Source organism: Equus asinus, chromosome 5, assembly GCF_041296235.1.
Source record: "Equus asinus isolate D_3611 breed Donkey chromosome 5, EquAss-T2T_v2, whole genome shotgun sequence".
In the NCBI taxonomy this organism is placed as follows: domain Eukaryota; kingdom Metazoa; phylum Chordata; class Mammalia; order Perissodactyla; family Equidae; genus Equus; species Equus asinus.
The window spans coordinates 76,219-91,959 of NC_091794.1; the positions used below are offsets into that span (position 1 = coordinate 76,219).

Consider the following 15,741-nt stretch of genomic DNA (forward strand, 5'->3'; position numbering starts at 1 on the left):
GTTTGCTATTGGTGAGTGATAAACTAAGATATTTGAAGGGACCCAGAGTTCAGACTTTGGCAAAGCATGAAGAGGAATTCTCTGCAGCCCTCTTTTCTTCTCTTGACCTCGCACTGCAAACCGGCCATACTCCCCGAGAGAGGCCACGGCGGGAGACACTCAGCCAGCTCTCCCTGCCTTTTCATCTCCTGCCACACTAGAAGACCAAAACACCATCTGATCTTACATCATGTGCCAGAGGTTACAGCACAGGAAATGCTTTGTGTTTGTTCTGTTTGACCTATTTTGTCAGGATGGCATCAATTAATATTATTAGTTCACTGGCCTATGTGTGTACTTATGTTTGGAAAAGCAACAGGCAAACTGTTCCTGGATATTTTTTAAGGCAGTGATGAAAGAGTTGGCCTTACTCTGCAATATCCCGCTTCCTACAGTCTCCCCCAGATCTCTCCAGTCAGCAACTCTGAAGTGTTCTCAGAGGCTCAGAGAGACTCTAGATCTCAATGGCTTACCTGTAGACTCTTAGGATATTACCTATTTTTTTTTGGTGAGGAAGATTGGCCCTGACCTAACATCTGTTGCCAATCCTTCTCTGCTTGAAGAAGACTGGCCCTGAGCGGACATTTGTGCCTATCTTCCTCTATTTTGTATGTGGGACACTGCTACAGCATGGCTTGATGAGCTGTGTAGGTTCGCACCAAGATCTGAACCTGCAGACCCTGGGCCACAGACGTGGAGTGTGCAAACTTAACCACTTGGCCACCGGGCTGGCACCATGGATATTACTTTTTTTATTTTTAAAGCACTGATGTGGAATTGAGATTATTTGGAATACTGGTATAGCATCGAGTAGGTGTTTATAACTCAATACCATTTCTGCAAGCCTCTCAGAATTCCCTGTTGACTTTCTAAAAGGCTATAAGACACAGTCTAAATAACAATGGTAAAAAATGATAACTTATCAAGGAAAGGAGAGAAAATGATGAGGATAAGGAGTCAGGGAAAAGAAGAATAAGACAATAATGAGGAAAGGTACATTTAACATATAGAAACTCAGGCCCATTTAAAAAAAAAAAAAAAGCAGCCAGAGACAAAGGAAAAGAACCTACCTTTCACCTTCCATAAACAGCAAAAAACATAAAATGAGCATTGCATTCTACTTGACAAGGTCCTGCAGACCCAGTGTTTGTGCCCCCCGCCCCCACAAAGTCACATGTTGAAGCAGTAATCCCTGTATGGCTGTCCTTGGAAACCAGCCTCTAAGGAAATCACTAAGATTAAATGAGGTCATAAAAGTGGGGCCCTGACCCCACAGAATTAGTGTCCTTACAAGAAGAGAACTAGGGAGTTCGTGCTCTCTCTTCCTCCACACGCATGGGCACCAAGGAAAGGCCACATGAGGACCCAGTGAGAGAGGACGGTCTGTGAGGGGGGAAGAGAGTCCTCGAGACTGCATTGGCCAGAACCTTGATCTCGCACATTCCAGCCTCCAGAACTGTGGGAAAATAAATTTCTCCTGTTGAAGCCACGTGGTCTGTGGTCTTTTGTTAGAGCAGTCTGAGCTAACACACAAGGCAAGGAGGTTAGTGACTATTTCCAGCTGCTCTTTAAAGACATGGGAAGTGGTGTTTATGGCTGATGATGTCAGAGAGCATTTATCTCTTCCTCCTCCAAGACTGCATTAAAATGATACTAAGAGAGTTTTTAAAAAGAGTAACTTACAACACTAGAGAGAATGGAAAAGGTCATTGTTACATAAGTGATTTCAACAAATTCTCAAAGCTGGAAACTAATCAAAACCCATTGATGGATAAAACAAAGGAGAGGAAGCCTTGACCCATAACACACATAGAGATGTGACAGAAGTAAGAACTCTTTTTCCTTTTGGAAATAAGAAGCCCCAGAAAGACTCTACTACAGCATTATCAGCAGAGTGAGAGAAAGGCACCCAGAAGCACGGGGATTGATGTGAAAGTCCAGTGGCATCAGTTTCCCAGTACATTCCAAAGTACATGAAGCGGTACACTCAGAGTGGACCCAGTCAACATTATTTGTATACGTGAATTGACTAATAAACATATACAGAGCTACCTGCTAACTCTCTCATTTAGAAGAAAGACTAGCAGGAAACCAGATCGATATGTACAACAGCAGCAGAAACCCACACAAGTCGCATAAAACCAACCCAGTACTGTTGCTTAAATATGAAGAGACAATAAAGAATCATCAGAAATATGGAGGAAAAAAACTGCCAACAGCATGAAAAAGAAAACTGACATGAGAAACAAGGAGGTAATTCAGAGAATAGCAAAGTTATAGACCATGTTTTTAGGACTTTACTTTCTAACCCTAAAGCCACTTTTCAAGGTAATTTCTAAAATAATAACAGTTCTCACCACAAGGAATAATTTCAGTATCAGCTGTTACCATATTTTTTTCACCCTACTACATTAACAGCAAACTCAGTGTCATTATACTCAGTCCCCAATTGGTGTATTAGTAGGATAGTTAATTATGCACTCTCTCTATCCCATGTTTTGTGCAGATAGTTATAACAACTTCACACTTTGTGATGTATATAACTGAAGGTTAAACAGGCAATAAGTATTTGTGCTTCTTTTAGAGGAAGAAACAATCTTAACCTCAGAGGAAAAATGTTTGTTACAGAGAAAATGCTGACCAAACAGTCCACTAGCCTTCTTGGGTTTGGGTAGTCAAACTGGAGGCAGAAGTGAGTTTTGTCACTTCCCTGTTAAGACAGGTAAAAACAAGTACATCTCCTCCATTGCTCCCTTTTCTGGCAGGGACACTGAAGGCCACGTGTATGGGATGGTATAACTAAAGATGGAAGAGATTCACACAAACCACACAGGACCTTACGTGACTGAGAAATAAACTCCTATTTTGCTAGGTCACTAAGATTCGGTAATCTGGAGATTAATTTGAAGATTAAAGTGTTATCACTCCATAGCATACTTTATCCTAACTAATATGAGATTGTGAAAAGTTTAAACCAATGCCCATAATAGAAGTTATTCAATAATGCACTCATTTGCTCCTTCCTGAACTCTAAAAATCAGAGGGCTCTAATGAAAGCAAAAAACACACAGATAAGACAGAGTATTTCAGTTTATTCCTTGAACAAAATAACAAATAAAGCAAAAGAGAGGAGAAAAGAAGCCTTAAATATATTTAAAATATTAGAAAATAGCAATCTAAAAAATAACAATTTTCTAATTACCCTTTATTATAAATGGGAAAATAAATATCCTAGAAAGCTTTATCACATGCCAATCCATGATTCTAAAAACAGAGGAATAAAATCTTAAAAAGCATCCTAAAGTTTGAGGAGCCTTTGGACAGCTGCCTGGGATGGCTGGGGGACTATGATGAAGAGGAAGAGTCTTCCAAACAGGAGGGACCCCCGGAGAGGGAGGACAGAGAACGACCCTCTTTGAGGAGAGAGGCAGGGAGATCTCAGTTGGGCTAAAAGATCTGGAAACCTCCAGATCACGAGCCTTGTGCACCAGGTTCAGACGTCAGAAAGGGAAGGAAGAAACAAGCAGCAGCCACAGATGCCCCTGCTGACCTTCTAGAAGCAAACTGCCATGTTGTGGAGAGGGCCAGAGTGGGAACGGGGGGAGGCGTCAGGAGCCAAGGGCCCCAGTGCTAGAGCTGCCAGAAACTGAACTCTGCCAACAGTCAGTGCGCTTGGAAGAGGACTCCAAGCCTCAGGCGGATCTCACCTCCAGTGGCCCCCTCGTGAGACCCTGGGAGGTTCCTGGACTTGAGACCTACGAAACAATGAGATAATAAATTGTGTTGTTTTAAGACACTAAGTCTGTGGTAATGTGTTACACAGCCATAGAAAAGTAATACAAAAAGGCATATATCATTTTGAATCAAGCTGAATGTATTAATTTTCCTGACTTCATTCCACGTGCTAGCTGGGGCCACCAGCTTCACTTCTACGGTTGGCTTGGTTGGCTAATGCCATTCTCAACAAAACCTGGGCATACACTAAACAACACTGAAAGCCTGACACTCCTTGGCATGGTATAAAAGGAAGAATTCACAGAAACTAGGAGACAGACAAGCTGACTGGACTCTTTCATGTGGTTCCTACCTAGTCACCTCCTCACTCATCCATCCCACTCCTCACTGTGGAAGAAAAGAATGTATTTTCATGATTATCATAGAAGTAGATTATTGAGAAAATCAGTGGAATTTTAAAAAAGCATTTTACTGGTGATTCTCCCGAGATGGGAAACGCCGGTGGGAGGGGCTGTGGTGCAAGTGGGCTCCCAGATCTCAGTGCGATGGGGAGACGCTGGGGTGGCTGAGCTCAGGCAGCAGCCTGTACTCACGTGACTCAAAGGCAGGACGAGAGTAGTGATCGAATCTTGGAGAAATTATTAACAAGCAAAGATCTCCCTAGAATGAGATGGAAAGAACTCACAAAATTCTTCACTGAGTCATTGACTCAAAAATTCCCTGGGTTAGCAAATAGAGACTGTATTTCAGTCACAAAACAAACAGCACCTGTCCTTAATTACCAATCTTGAATCAGTTGATGGCTCCAGAACCTCTTGAATGAAGGAGAGAAGAGATGTCCTTGAATAACATCCTGTGTACTGTCAACTTTTCTCCTAGTTTTCTCCAAAGCAAGATAACTGCACTAAAGACATATTCCAAAACCCTTAGTGATTATTAGGTGTTGCCTTTTGGGGAAGCAAAACATCTAGGATCTCAGCTACACTGGTTAGAACTGAGGCTTATGGGGGTCAGTTGATAAGCAGAATTCTGTCCTAAAACTGCCTAACTATAGGCTCAATCAGACTCAGACTCCAAACTGTGGTTCTCTTCCTGGGCCTGAGAGCACTGAATTATTTTCAGCAGCATTTTGGTCGTGTTGGAATATTCCTGCCCAAGTGGGAGACAAGTTGTTATATACCTAGGTGTCCATCACTAAGATGGAAGAAGAACTTCTTTTGGTGTACCTTTTATTTTTGAGGCATATTCCATTTTTTAGGCATTCTACTCTGATCTATTTACCATATGAGTCTAAAAGCTGCAAAATGCAGATGGGAACCAGAATAACAGAATGCTCTCAGCTAGTTCAAAGTTCAATTCAAGTAGTCTGTCATTTAGCCTAGCCAATGACTCATCAGATCCAGCTGTGCTCAGATTGTCCTTAGGATGGCAGGGCGCTCTTGAGAGACTGTAACAAGCGCCAAAAGAACTTAGTAGCGATTCCTATGATTGGGAGTAAGCCACATTTCCTTCAGCAAGTAATTTGTTTCTCCTTGAGAAACTGCTCCTGGTATCCCTTTGGACTTTAGTTGGGTCTGAAGATCTGACCACAGGACACCTGATGACCATGCAGTGTGAACATCTCATCAGGAATGGAGACTATCTTTTCCAACTAAGCAGGCTGTGCAGGTTCCTCCCTCTCTTGACTTCCCCTCCCTCAAGCTCCCTTATGGGCTCATGAGGAAAGGCCTATGACCAACCAAATGAAGGCGAAAATCTCTTTATGGATGCCTCTGTGTAATGTACCAACACGAGCCAGAGGTAGACCTGCTATAAAGCCATAGCCAGAAACGATCAAACAAACCACAGCCTGTCTCAAGAGTAATCCTGAGGAGCACTGGAAAACAAAACCCTCACGAGGGGCAGACATAAAGCAGTATTTCTGATTGTGCACTTTGCTTAGAATGAGAAATTATCTGAGATCAGGGTCTATTCTACTTTTTGGACAGCTGCAGATGGTGTGTCAGGTTGCTCAAGGACCTGTAACGAGCTAGATCTCCAGCCCAGAAACCAGGAAGCACGGGCAAGAGTTGGGCAGAGCTGAGAAGATCTGTGTTCCAGCACACACTCAGAAGGTAGTCCACACCAGAGGAGCTCTTAATTACAGGAGGCGAGGGAATGACCCAGTTAGTGATCGTCAGTGTGTTTCTTCTCAAGGCAATCTAGTGCAAAGGCCACAAGCCCCAAACTCTGCAAGTGTCAGACAGGAACCATAAACAAAGGAAGAGAATTTGGTGAGAGACAGTGTGGATACTAGGAACTGTGGCAAACTGGAAAGGGTATATTCCAGCTAAAAAAGGCAGCTCCGAATCAGCTCCAGCTGAATCTTAACATGTTGAAATGTGGGCCCACTGTTGCCAGATATGCCTTCATTTGTTTTTCAAGAGGAATCATAAAATCAAATTTTTATTTTATTATTTAATTAATTAATTTTTTGAGGAAGATTAGCCCTGAGCTAACATCTGCTGCCAATCCTCCTCTTTTTTGTTGCTGAGGAAGACTGGCCCTGAGCTAACACGCATGCCCATCTTCCTCTACTTTATATGTGGGATGCCTGCCACAGCATGGCTTGCCAAGCGGTGCCATGTCAGCACGGCACCCAGGATGTGAACCAGTGAACCTGGGGCTGCCAAAGCGGAACATGTGAACTTAACCACTGCGCCACTGGGCTGGCCCCAAAACCAAATTTTTAGATGAAATCTTCTGATTTTTAAAATGCCATGAGAGCCAAACACATAAGTCTGTGGGTTATGTATGGCCCTCCGGCTTTTGTGTCACTCAGTCTAATGTTTGTTCAATATTCATTTAAAAAAAGCAGCCCTGGCCGCAAGATGGAGACCACATATTGACTCAACTACAGTCTTTCCATCACTAAGGTGCACCAGTCTCACTACTCAAAAAACACCAAATTTGTCAATGGAATTGCTATTCTTTTGCTCTTGGAAATTGGACATATTGCAAAATGCAATCGGATACCTGGTGGGTGATTGATTAGTTAGGGCTGTTTTACCACAGAGGAACAGCAATTTGTACTCAGAAGGGAGACATTTCTTCTATATCTGCACTTAAATTTTTATCAGCACCACTATGGGCAGACTTATTCAACGCTCTCTGCTAAGCCACACAACTTTACCTCTAAATAAGGATTTAACTCCTCCGTCCAGGAAATAAGTCATTGGGATGATTTATATGGTTTTCATCAGTTTCATTTATATTTTTTTCTTATCGTGTACCCTAATATGTGGAAGGAGCTAACCTTATGTAATGATGGACTGACCAATTATTGAGGGTTCAGTCACTGCCTTTTGGGACACAACACTATCTTCCAAAATGTGGTAAAATAAAAATGGGGTATGTTTTCTGTACCAGTAATCATTAATGTATGATGCTCAGGGGCCAGTCCATGGTGTAGCAGTTAAGTTCGTGCGCTCCACTTCGGTGGCCCGGGGTTCACTGGTTCAGATCCTGGCAGACCTACACACAGCTCATCAGTCCATGCTGTGGACTGATCCCATATAGAAGAACCAGAAGGACTTGCAACTGGGACATACAACTATGGACTGGGACTTTGAGGAGGGAAAAAAAAAGAGGAAGATTGACAACAGATGTTAGTTCAGGGTCAATCAACCTTCCTCATAAAACAGCATTAAAAAATATATATATTATTTTTTGTGCCACTCAGTAGCCTTCCAATAAATAAATCCACTCAGCTAGCCTGCTTGCTCTTTCTTTTTCTTTCTTTCTTTCTTTTCTTTCTTTCTTTCTGCTTTAGTTAGCAAGCGTTTGTTACTGTTGCTTATACCTAAAGAATACTGATATGTGTATTATCAATATATATATACATATATATGCACCATATATACACACACACACATATATACATATATATGGTGCTCTTTTTCCTAAAACTAAAATACACAGGTCAGAAATGAATGTAGAAAGGAAAAAGTACTGGTCATGATATGATGCTTAGGGACTGCTATGGGTTGAATTGTGTCCTCTATAAAGACAGTGAAGTCCTAATCCCCCAGTACCTGTGAATATGACCTTGTTTGGAAATAGGGGCTTTGAAGATGATCAAGTTAAGACAAGGTCATGAGGGTGGGCTCTAATCCAATATGACTGATGTCCTTAACAAAAGAGGAAATCTGGAACAGAGATAGACATGTACAGAGGGAAGATGACATGAAAACACAGGGAGAATGCCTATGTAATCTATAAGCCAAGAAATTTCTGAGGCTACAAGAAGGTGGAGATGGGCATGGAACCAATCTTCCTTCACAGCCCTCAGAAGGAACCAATCCTGCTGACACCTTGATCTCAGATTTCCAGCCTTCAGAACTGTGAGACAATAAATTCTGTTGTTTAAGGCCCCAGTTTGTAGTACTTTGTTATGACAGCCATAATTCAATTACCTATTCTCAAATTTTTTTGCTTTTATTACAACTGAGTTCTGCTCATTTAGAAATTGGAAACCAGAGAGGAATACATTCACTAGGGACCTAATATATTTTCCACGAAATTAGAAGCTGAGACTGCTATGCAGCCATTTCAAGTTCTTTACTCCTGTTTTTAAAAAAAAAGAGTATTATACTGGAATGACAATAATCAAGCCAAAATAGTGTTGTTGTCACATGTAAATCAGTATTAGAAGGAGTGTTGCTCCTCCAGGATAACTATTGTACACAGTAGAAATGGTAAAAGAAGAGACAGATACAACCATCCACAGGTAGGAATCACAGGGGTCAGATCCTTCCTGAATAAGGGTGTAGTTCATCTCACTGAGCAGACAAAAAACAGACATGAAGAACTGCCGGAGAGCAAGAGAGAGACGCACCGGGTAGGGAAGGAGGGAGTCACAAGTATCAGCTCCAACTTGCCACCAGAGAGACCTGTACTCCCCTGCTTATCTTTTATTATCATCATTATTATTATTATTATTATTATACTACTATTATTTTGGCATATAGGATGTGTTGGTACAGTACAATGTATCATTTCATCCATAAAGCATAGCACACTGACTTGGGATTGTGACAGAACTAGAGGACACATGGACATCAACTAATGATCGTACATTAGGAAACGGGAGCCTTGAGCCTCCTCTCTGAGTGTGGTGACTGGAATCTACTGAGGAGGGGGTCCTTTCTGCTACATTAGTTATATGCATTATGTTAGAGATATTTGCATTATATTTGCTATATTTTCAAACGGTGTTTATAGAGAAGGGCACATGTGTATGTGGACTTCTCTTGTCTATGCTTCCTTCTCAGCATCCATCCTTTGTGGAAGCTGTCCTTCTGGCACTCTACCTGAAGCTAGTGAGTTGGAGTCACAGGACTCCAGAGACAAACTCAGCCCAAAGGAATAGGCTCTCTCTTCTAGGACTCTGAACCAGGAGCAGAGAAGGCAGTTAGAACTGAGTCATCCGATGGCGGCTCCTAACTGAGCACGCGCGTTCCCACTACATAGACCACCTAAATGCCCGAGACTTCCTTAGGCCTGGTCACTCAGCATGCCACTCAGTAGCCTTCCAATAAATCAGTCCACTCAGTCAGCTAGCCTGCCTGCTCTTTCTTTCTGTTTTCCTTTTTCTTTCTTTGTTTTCTTTCTTTCTTTCTGCTTTAGTTAGCAAGAGTTTGTTACTGTGGCTTAAACCTAAAGAATACTGATACGTGTATTATCAAGCTTCTCATAATATTTTTTTCTCATGATACTTGGAAAGTTTAAGTATGTATATAGATCATTTAGCTACAAAGAAGGTAATGAACTTGGTGGACAGAAAAGGCCTATTATGAAAAGCATTACTGTGTTTCCTAGCATAGAAATAACGGTAAGAGAACACGGCATAGGGTTTTGTTGTTGTTGTTGTTGTCGTATACCAGAAATTGTCTCTAATTCTTCCAACACCAACCCCAGTTCTAACCTAACCTTCATAAAATCTCTCCATCAGTGCAACATTTTGGACTCTGAAATAAAGAGAATTTAAGAAAAGACAAAGAGAAACAGTGAAAGGAATAGTTAGAGAAGGAAAGAAGAGAGTAAAAAAAGAGAAGGAAAATATGATTCAGTAATGTTGAGGGCAGACTGCACCCACTCAGAAGTGGAAGTCTGAATACAGCCAAAGTAGCACAGCCAAAGTGGACATCTCTTCACCACAGCCCGTAGTGGGAAATGATATAAAATACGTGGAGAGTATATATTTTAAATCTCTCTCTTTATATATATATATATATATATACACACACATACATACATACATAATGTCTGGAAAGTCAGTTAACAGCTCTTAATTTCTTTACTGTTAAAATGAAGAGGTTAAACGAGATGATTTCTAACTCTCTCAAAACTAAAAGTGTGATTTGTAAACGTTTTTTCTTTAAATAACAACTATATTTCTATGGACCAAACAATGAATAATAAATCAAATGTTGAGAATTCTATCTCAAATTTAAAATGTAAAGGAGTAAAAACATTCCATCTGTATCCCAGTTTCCTCATCAGTAAACCAAGATGCTTTTTAATCCACTTAAACTATCATACTTTTTTAAATGAAGGCATTATAGGGCCAACTACTCTTTATGTGACATAGAATTAACTTATCTACTCTATCAGAGTCTATATATAGCAAGCATATTTCTCTCTATACATGGTTTGAATACCTGTATATAATACACACAAACACACATAATTTTTAACTCTGCCTAGATTACTTGAAAATGTAACGATTTCTATAAAAAGAAAGGGCCTAGAAAATTCCTGGGATGACAAGAAGTAAGTGTGGCATGCCAATTTTGTCTCTTTCTCCTCTCCAACACACTGGTTACCAAGTGAATATGTGATTGTCCTAATGAACTATGCAGATAATGAGGCTGTGCCTGTAGCGCACATATAGGCTTGATGATAGTGGTTTGAATGTTGAAGTTCTGCTATTTAATATATGATCAACAAATAATGTTTTAGCCTTTAAATTAGAATTTTAAAATATTGATATTCATACTGATCAGTAATTAATAAAAAATAGTAAATTCCTATTTAATTCTCCTGAAATTACCATCTTTGAAAAGTTTACATTGGAGCTTTAGGCAGCTTAGAAGTTATTTGTAATTCAGAGTTTATCTCCCCTATGCCATTTCCTGAGAATAAAACAAAGCACAAGTAAGCATTTTTAATCAATGAACATGCTTAAACTTTAGAAAACAAACGAATTAACTGACGAATAAAATGTACTAAATGCCTCGATATTCCTTATATATTTTTCAGAGAAAACTCAATATATCCTGCTTTGGATCCAGGCATGGGAAAATAAAGAACTGGAAATACAAAAATAGAGTACAAAGAATTCACGACACGAACTCAGATTAGTGGCAGTCAGCGTCAAAAATCCTCAGGACAAAATAATCTGAGAAATACAATATTTAACAGTCCTTTTGATTTCAAGGTTAGAAAACGAGATCTACTATGCAAACCCGCAGTCATCCTAAAACAATCCGTTTGTCAATGGTGAGATAAGCAAAACAAACTCAAAGTCCAGAAGTGGCAAGAGAGAGGCGGGGGACAGCAGGGGGCTGGCGGGGACAGCAGGGGGCTGGCTGGGACCGGCGCTCCTGCCAAGGGTGGGCTGCCGCTCCCTCCCTGCTCCGCGCTGGCACGCGCCCCTCCCTGCCCTCTGACCGCGAGCTCCAGGTGTCTGGGGCAAATGGGTGGGCGTCCTAATTCCTTCACTGGCACTCAGCGTCACCTAGGTTCTTGAACCTGTCCTGGAGGCAACACAGGATCCCAGAGCAGGGCAGGTATCGACCGTGCCCACCGTTAAGCCGCCCGGAGACCGCGCTGCTTCCATGACGGTCGGGACTTACGCAAACTTCGCAGGAGAGAAAATCCTGCCCCCAGGGCTCCCGGTCGAGTCGGCGCGGCTGGGCAAAGCAGAAGGGACGCTAGCGACTACTCACAGTTTGCCTCGGAGACGGGAAGCGCGAGGGCGAGGCACGCCAGCAGCGCAGCGCAGCGCCCCCGCGGGACCCTCATGGCGAAGAGGCGGGGGCGGTCCAGGCGGGCGGCGGGGACCCGGGCGCGCGGCGGGGGCGGGGGCGCTCGGCGGGGACCCGGGCGGGGGCGCGCGGCGGGGACCCGGGCGGGCGGCGAGGGCGGGGGCGCGCGGCGGGCGGCGGAGCTGCAGGCTGCGGGCGTCGCTCTCTGCAGGCTGCGCACAGCGCACAGCGGGAGCCGGGGGCCAGCCGGGGCCAGCCGGAGCCGGGGGGCAGCCTGGGGACAGTGGGGCCCGGAGCGGAGGGCACCGCCCGCTCCCGCCCCCAGCCCGGGGGAGTGATAAGCGGGATGTCTCCAGGAAGCTTTTCGGAGCTGGGGGCGGGCTCAGGGAGAGTGTCGAGGCCTGGTAAACACTGTGGAGACAGCTTTCCTTCAAGATCCCGAACCCCAGCGCTGCGTCCGTCTCTCCGGAATGTGAAGTTTCCCAAGGGGAAGGGAGAAGGCCGTAAACACTTGCAGCGACCTGGGGGGCGGGGGGAGGGGGTCGGGCTGAGCGGCCAAGAGGACTTTGAGGACTCAGAGCGCAGGGCATCAGGCTTGGAAGGCTCGTGAGAGACTGACGTTGGGGATGAGGACGTTAACCAAAATCTAGAAGCGAGTGACCCAGGAAGGCTGCAGAGAACAGAGAGAATGGAGCAAATGGGGTAGTTTTGATCGTCCACGTTTTTATCTTGTCCTTGCATGTATGGTATAAAAGCAAATAATGTTTTGGGGAAAAAAGAGAATGTATTACATTTCATGTCCTTCAAACAGCTCGTTTTGTTGTTTGCATATTACCTCTACTTTTTGTGCTTAGACCTTCGTATTCGAAATATGTTACTTAATGTTTAAGGCTGGTCGTGGGGTTAAACTGCCTGGATGTAAACAGCGACGCTCCGCCTCTTACTAGTTGTGTAACTTCTAGCGGATCGGTACCCTCTCTAAGCCCCAGTAGAATCATCTGAAAAGTGGGGATAGCAGTAATTATAGTGTTAATGTAAGAATCTAAAGAGATATGACACGTAAAGCAGTTAGTGTGGTATATTGACCATCATCGCTTCTAGTAGTTCTGCCCAAAGGAATATAACAATTCATTTCCTGTGTGTGAGTGAAATTCCGTAGGCTGATCATCTTTCAAGAGTCTCTTTCAGCTCTAGCTTCCTATGGTTCTGTGACCCAGCTGGATGGAAGTTGATAGAGTCACTCTTTTGATAAGAACATTTGCAAAGGAATTGTTAAATATATCTATGACCCGTTCTGCTTTTAAATTCTCTTCCTTCTTGCTGTGTCTGACTCTGCCATGTCAGTCTACTCACTCTATTCCCAGCCCCAAGTGTAGAACTGTTAGGTGTGCTAGCAATCATAACATTAAACAAAATGAACTCTAAGTGATTATTAAATATTTAAATGCACTTAGGCCACAAGTCTTTCAACCAAAAGCTTGATTTGGGAGTCTCATCTTCTGAGGAAAAATTAAGAGTAGAATATCAACTTTGAGATCTCAAAATTTCATGAGGAGGGAAAACCTCCAAAATCATGAATCAACAATACTGGTAACAACTCACCTCCAATAGAGACATAAAAAAAGAATATGAAGACTATGAAGAAGGGAAAGTTAGAGAAACATGAGTTCCTAAAAGAAAAATCTTGCCCTTCCAAAGATTTCAGCTGAAAGTGAATATCTTTTTAATACCACAAATGTGCATCACAGTGCCAGCAATAGTTGTCAGTGCTGAAAAATTATGTATCCTACCTACATTGTAATGTCAAACTTTGAAAAATCTGGTACTGAAATTTTTAATATTAAAATTTAATAATACGTCTTTGGATAAAATTTTTGGATTTTTAATTTGTCTCAGAAGTTTATTGTGTGATGTTGATATCTGGCTTAAGCTCAATATTAATTAAGACTTGGTCAATCTTATTCGGCCAAAACTTTTTTTCAGTGCACTTCTGTACATGCAACTAAATCTCGTCCAAAATTTAACTTCTAACCTAATCCCATACCCAGTCCTAATCCTAAACCCATTCCCTACCCGGTTTGACATTTCTCCGTGTCATCTTCTACTAGTAGATTTTCTAATTTACTTATTAATTTTGTTGATTATTTGCCTCCCTATCCCTCCCACCACTAGAATGTAAGATCCATGACCATAGGAATTTTTTAATGTTTTGTTCACAAATATATTCCTAGTGTGCAGAAAAGTGACTGGTACATAATCATTCAACTAAATTCAATTTAACAATGCAAGCTTGGGAATATTTATGCCAAAATATCGAGTGATCATTTCCCCTGGTGGGATTATGGATCATTTTCATTTTGCCAGTTTATATATTTTATTTTTCTACAATAATCTTTTAATATTAGCGTAGTGAAAGCTAACAAACAATTGAACTAAAGTGTTTAAACTACAGGCAGTAAGGACTAGTCTTGTTTTATTTGTTTGTTTTTTTCTGGGTTTGTTTGTTTTAGAAAGGGGAGTGATTTTCATGGTTGTACTTTAAGAATGTTACCTTGTTAAGTGTTTACAAAATGGATTAGAACAGGGAAAGATTAGAAACCAAGTAACATTTAGACAACAAATAACCAGTATTGGCAAGGATGTGGAGAAAAAGCAACCCTTGTATATTGTTGGTGAGGCTATGAGCTGGTGCAGCTACTATGGCAGACAGTATAGAGGTTCCTCAAGAAATTTGAAATAGAGCTACTATATCACCCAACAATCCCACTTCTGGGTATATATTCCAAAGGAAATGAAGTTACTATCTCAAAGAGATACCTGTACTCCCATGTTCATTGCAGCATTATTCACAATAGCCAAGATATGGAAACAAACTGTCTATGGGTGAATGAATAAAGCAAATGTTATACATAAATATATATTATATGAATATGTATTTATATATTGTAGATATATATCACATACACACTATGTGTGTATATATATATATAATGGAATATTATTCAGCCTTAAAAAAAGAAGGAAATCCTGCTATTTGCCACTATATGGATGAAATTGGAGGGCATTATACTAAGTAAAATAAGCCAGAAGAGAAGGACAAATACTGCATGATATCACTTATATGTGGAATTAAAAAAAAATAAAAGTCAAACTCATAGAACAGAGAATAGAATTGTGGTTGCCAGGGGCTGGAGGAGGAGGAAAAGGGGAGAGGTTGGTCAAAGGTACAAATTTTCAATTATAAGATGAATAAGTTCTGAGGATCTAATGTATGTATAGCATGATGACTATACAGTAGTTAATTATACTGTACTGTACACTTGGAATTTTCTAAGAGAGTAGATCTTAAGTGTTCCCACCAAAAAATAAAAAAGGTAACTATATGAGGTAATAGATATATTAATTAACTCAATTGTGGGAATCATTTCTCAATGTGCACTTTAAATATATTACAGTTTTATTTGCCAATTATACTTCAATAAAGCTGGAAGAAAAAAAGGAAACCAAGTAACATTAGGATACTATTTCAACAGTCTCTTGGAGATGAAATGAGATTCTCAACTAGAATGATGGCAGGAAGACTGTTTTCATCATTCAGAATAAACTAGATTATAATGTGGTAAAACAGCCACAAAATCGCAGTGGCTTAAGATAACAAGTGTTTATTTCTTATTCATAGGAAGTCCCTGTAGGACTTTCCACGCAGCTGTTCTCCATGTGCTGGCTCAGCATTCCATGCTGTTTGGATTTTATAGGACTTCAAAGTTATATTAACATCACAAGGGAACAGAGAACATGAATTGTGCACCAGCTTTTAAATCCTTTCACCAAGAGGTGACACAAACGCTACCACTCATATTTCACTAGACAAAGCAAGTCTCATGACTTTAAGAGAGTGGGAATAACTATCTCATGTGCTTGTAAGGAAAAGAGAACT

General features: G+C 41.4%; 1 protein-coding gene across 2 annotated transcripts in view; it reads right to left on the bottom strand.

Annotated features, from left to right (window-relative positions):
• The window catches only part of PROS1 (protein S), a 65,744-nt gene extending 53,615 nt beyond the window's left edge, over positions 1–12,129 (bottom strand). The window contains exon 1 of one of the 2 annotated variants that reach the window (XM_014858500.3): positions 11,766–12,129. In XM_014858500.3, coding sequence (XP_014713986.3) covers positions 11,766–11,841 — 76 coding nt within the window. In that variant the 5' untranslated portion in view covers positions 11,842–12,129. Of the gene's footprint in view, positions 1–11,672 lie in introns of both variants that reach the window. The other variant, XM_070508531.1, reaches the window with a different exon arrangement.
• Positions 12,130–15,741: the final 3,612 nt, after the last annotated feature.